This window comes from Lithobates pipiens, unplaced genomic scaffold, assembly GCF_037356315.1.
Source record: "Lithobates pipiens isolate NorthernLeopardFrog02 unplaced genomic scaffold, aLitPip1_a1.2 Scaffold_16, whole genome shotgun sequence".
Lineage (NCBI taxonomy): Eukaryota > Metazoa > Chordata > Amphibia > Anura > Ranidae > Lithobates > Lithobates pipiens.
Window position 1 is genome coordinate 112010029 of NW_027507748.1, and position 4387 is coordinate 112014415.

Sequence of the window (4387 nt, forward strand, 5' to 3'; positions counted from 1 at the left end):
ACTTTGACTTATTTAAAAGCTAATACTCAATCTGTGTCATTATTTTATTTATAAAAATATTTTCCATACAAAAGAATGTTTTATTTACAGAAGTAAAGTTCAGTCAACTGTATACTAAACTCAACTTAGGAATTCAGTCTGTTGATTGGAAGACTTTCATAAGTAGAATTCTTTCCTGCATCACCCAGTGGGGTTGATCTACTAAAGCCAAATAAATTGTTCACTTTCCAAGGGAATTTTCTGTTAGCTTGTTGAATGAGATGAACCTCATTCTGATTTCCATCATCCAATCATGTGCAAACAGAAAAAAAATCATTTTTTCTATTTTCCTTGCATGTGATTGGGTATTCTTTGGAAAGTGAATTTTTACCACATTTGCTAAACTAGGGGAGAATGCCCTTGTAAAACGAATAAGCCTATTTGCCTTTAGTAAAACAACTCCAATGATTAGCCTTTTTTTTTACGTCACGTTTTACTTTTACTTTTTATTTTACTTTTTAAGACATCAGTTTAAAAATGATTATATTATTTTGAAAGCATCAAATTAATACAACACGGAGTATTCATTTGAGGGACATTTTATTGAATATTAAGAATATTTTGATCCATCAACTTACTCAGAAAACCCATCTAATTATTCACATCACAAAAAAGTATTTAAAACATTCAGAACAAAACCATCTAACTTAATCAATTCAGTTTGCCTCCTCTCAGACGAAGCACAAGGTGAAGGGTGGATTCTTTCTGGATGTTGTAGTCAGCAAGGGTACGGCCATCTTCCAACTGCTTCCCAGCAAAGATCAATCTCTGCTGGTCTGGTGGGATACCCTCTTTGTCCTGGATTTTACATTTCACATTTTCAATACTGTCACTGCACTCAACCTCAAGGGTGATGGTCTTGCCTGTGAGGGTTTTCACAAAGATCTGCATACCACCTCTAAGATGTAGCTCAAGGTGAAGGGTAGATTCTTTTTGGATGTTGTAGTCAGCAAGGGTGCGGCCATCTTCCAACTGCTTGCCGGAAAAGATCAGTCTCTGCTGGTCTGGTGGGATACCTTCTTTATCTTGGATTTTATATTTCACATTTTTAATATTTTCACTGGGTTCAACCTCAAGGGCGATGGTCTTGCCTGTGAGGGTTTTCACAAAGATCTGCATACCACCTCTAAGATGTAGCTCAAGGTGAAGGGTAGATTCTTTTTGGATGTTGTAGTCAGCAAGGGTGCGGCCATCTTCCAACTGCTTGCCGGAAAAGATCAGTCTCTGCTGGTCTGGTGGGATACCTTCTTTATCTTGGATTTTATATTTCACATTTTTTATATTTTCACTGGGTTCAACCTCAAGGGCGATGGTCTTACCTGTGAGGGTTTTCACAAAGATCTGCATACCACCTCTCAGACGTAGTACAAGGTGAAGGGTAGATTCTTTTTGGATGTTGTAGTCAGCAAGGGTGCGGCCATCTTCCAACTGCTTGCCGGCAAAGATCAGTCTCTGCTGGTCTGGTGGGATACCTTCTTTATCTTGGATTTTACATTTCACATTTTCAATATTGTCACTGGGTTCAACCTCAAGGGTGATGGTCTTGCCTGTGAGGGTTTTCACAAAGATCTGCATACCACCTCTCAGACGTAGTACAAGGTGAAGGGTGGATTCTTTTTGGATGTTGTAGTCAGCAAGGGTACGGCCATCTTCCAACTGCTTGCCGGCAAAGATCAGTCTCTGCTGGTCTGGTGGGATACCTTCTTTATCTTGGATTTTACATTTCACATTTTCAATATTGTCACTGGGTTCAACTTCAAGGGTGATGGTCTTGCCTGTGAGGGTTTTCACAAAGATCTGCATACCACCTCTCAGACGGAGCACAAGGTGAAGTGTGGATTCTTTTTGGATGTTGTAGTCAGAAAGGGTGCGCCCATCTTCCAACTGCTTTCCAGCAAAGATCAACCTCTGCTGATCGGGGGGGATACCTTCTTTGTCTTGGATTTTACATTTCACATTTTCAATACTGTCACTGGGTTCAACCTCAAGGGTGATGGTCTTGCCTGTGAGGGTTTTCACAAAGATCTGCATACCACCTCTCAGACGTAGTACAAGGTGAAGGGTGGATTCTTTTTGGATGTTGTAGTCAGCAAGGGTACGGCCATCTTCCAACTGCTTGCCGGCAAAGATCAGTCTCTGCTGGTCTGGTGGGATACCTTCTTTATCTTGGATTTTACATTTCACATTTTCAATATTGTCACTGGGTTCAACCTCAAGGGTGATGGTCTTGCCTGTGAGGGTTTTCACAAAGATCTGCATACCACCTCTCAGACGTAGTACAAGGTGAAGGGTGGATTCTTTTTGGATGTTGTAGTCAGCAAGGGTACGGCCATCTTCCAACTGCTTGCCGGCAAAGATCAGTCTCTGCTGGTCTGGTGGGATACCTTCTTTATCTTGGATTTTACATTTCACATTTTCAATATTGTCACTGGGTTCAACTTCAAGGGTGATGGTCTTGCCTGTGAGGGTTTTCACAAAGATCTGCATACCACCTCTCAGACGGAGCACAAGGTGAAGTGTGGATTCTTTTTGGATGTTGTAGTCAGAAAGGGTGCGCCCATCTTCCAACTGCTTTCCAGCAAAGATCAACCTCTGCTGATCGGGGGGGATACCTTCTTTGTCTTGGATTTTACATTTCACATTTTCAATACTGTCACTGGGTTCAACCTCAAGGGTGATGGTCTTGCCTGTGAGGGTTTTCACAAAGATCTGCATGGCTGGCTGAAAGGGAAATTATACATACATAATTACTCAAGGATAGGTCCATTTTTTCAAATGATAACAATTTTCTTGCTATCAGTAAATGCTTGGAAATCATTTTATTTCCTTGTAGTCTAAGGTTTAGAAAAAAATAAAATAAGTACACAAAAAAATGCCTATATTGCACTAGTTTATAAATACACTTGAACATAATGTATGTTTGAACTCTCACTGATACAGGAAATAAAAGTAATACATAACATTTTTAATTATAAAAGTTTGTTTGACATATGCTATCTTTCATTTTTTTAAGTACTTAGTCAATATAATATCTAAATCATACTAATACTAATCTAATCATTTGTCTGACAGCTTTTGCTCCACCAAGGTGTATCTTGCTCTAACTTCTCGTAACTGAATTCAAGGAACTCACCGTTCATTGCAGTGTCCTTGAGACATAAGGAGTGCTTCTAAGCCCTTGTACACACGGTCGGACATTCCGACAACCAAATCCGTCGGATTTTGTCCAACGGATTTTGTCCGAAACTGGTGTTGCACACACACGGTCGGACAAAGTTGTTGGAAAATCCGATCGTTCAAAACGTGATGACGTTATTTCGTTATGACGGGACTACGTTCAGGCTAGTAGCCAATAGCTTTGGTCTAGGAATTTGATCTGAGCATGCGTGGCACTTTGTCCAATCGGAATTCTCTACAAATGATCGGACAAAGTCGTTTGTTGTTGTCAGAAAATTTTATAGCCCAGCTTTAAAACTTTGTCGGTCGGATATTCCGACGGAAACCGTCTGATGGAGCCCACACACGGTCGGATTATCCGACAACACGGTCCGATCGGACATATTCCGTCGGAAAGTCCGACCGTGTGTACAAGGGCTAACAGGACTTATGATGATGCTTACAAAGTAAGACAGCCCTTTTTGTTCCCATTGCATTCTATCAAGGATCCTCAATCTATACTAGAACATTAATTACTGTAAACAATATTTGGGATCCAATTATAATCAGTGCTTAGCTACATTCATGGAGCAGTGAATGCAACTCAATACTGTGCAAGGATACAAGAGAAGTACATATATGCAGAAAACTTATTTTAAAGACTGTTATAGTTATTTTCTACCACTCTTTATGCAGATAGGAAGTGTGATGATGACCTATATTCTAAGCAGAATTTGTGCTTCCCATTTACACCTGGCATGCTTTCATTCAATAAAAAGAAAAATAGGGAACTTATCAAAGAACTTACCTTACTGCACGTTGCTTTGCCACTAATGGAGCTTTGCTCTTATGAAGATCTAGCAGATACTGCTTGCAATAAGCATACACCTCTATATATATATATATACAAACTCCCAGATGACATCAACAAGAAACCAGTCCAATTATTTTGCACATTCCTCCTCTATGCACAAAATCTATAATACGTCTAATTGTCTTAATTATAGCTTAGTGTGCTGGGCAGCTCCTTGTTATTAATCTTCCTTGTATTGATGTGTCATTGTGAAAGATTGCATAAATGAAACTGGACTAGAATAACTAGATCACCAGAAAGTTTTGGAGGAAAGTCCTTTAATAAGGGCTGTTCTGTTTTAATAATCAACTGGTGTGTACTTAAGTGTTTTTGCAAACG

The 4387-nt window shown here is 39.6% G+C and overlaps 1 protein-coding gene across 1 annotated transcript; it reads right to left on the minus strand.

Annotated features, from left to right (window-relative positions):
* Positions 1 to 562: 562 nt before the first annotated feature.
* Positions 563 to 4072, minus strand: UBC (ubiquitin C). Its single transcript, XM_077480282.1, has 2 exons — positions 4004 to 4072; positions 563 to 2760 (listed from the first exon to the last, which is right to left on the minus strand). The coding sequence occupies exon 2, from the start codon at positions 2752 to 2754 to the stop codon at positions 691 to 693; it is 2064 nt and encodes a 687-aa protein (XP_077336408.1). The 5' UTR covers positions 2755 to 2760; positions 4004 to 4072; the 3' UTR covers positions 563 to 690.
* Between the last annotated feature and the right edge of the window lie 315 nt (positions 4073 to 4387).

What these genes read in the sequence shown, in the direction of transcription:
- UBC (XM_077480282.1), bottom strand. Translation starts at nt 2,754, where the DNA reads ATGCAGATCTTTGTGAAAACCCTCACAGGCAAGACCATCACCCTTGAG.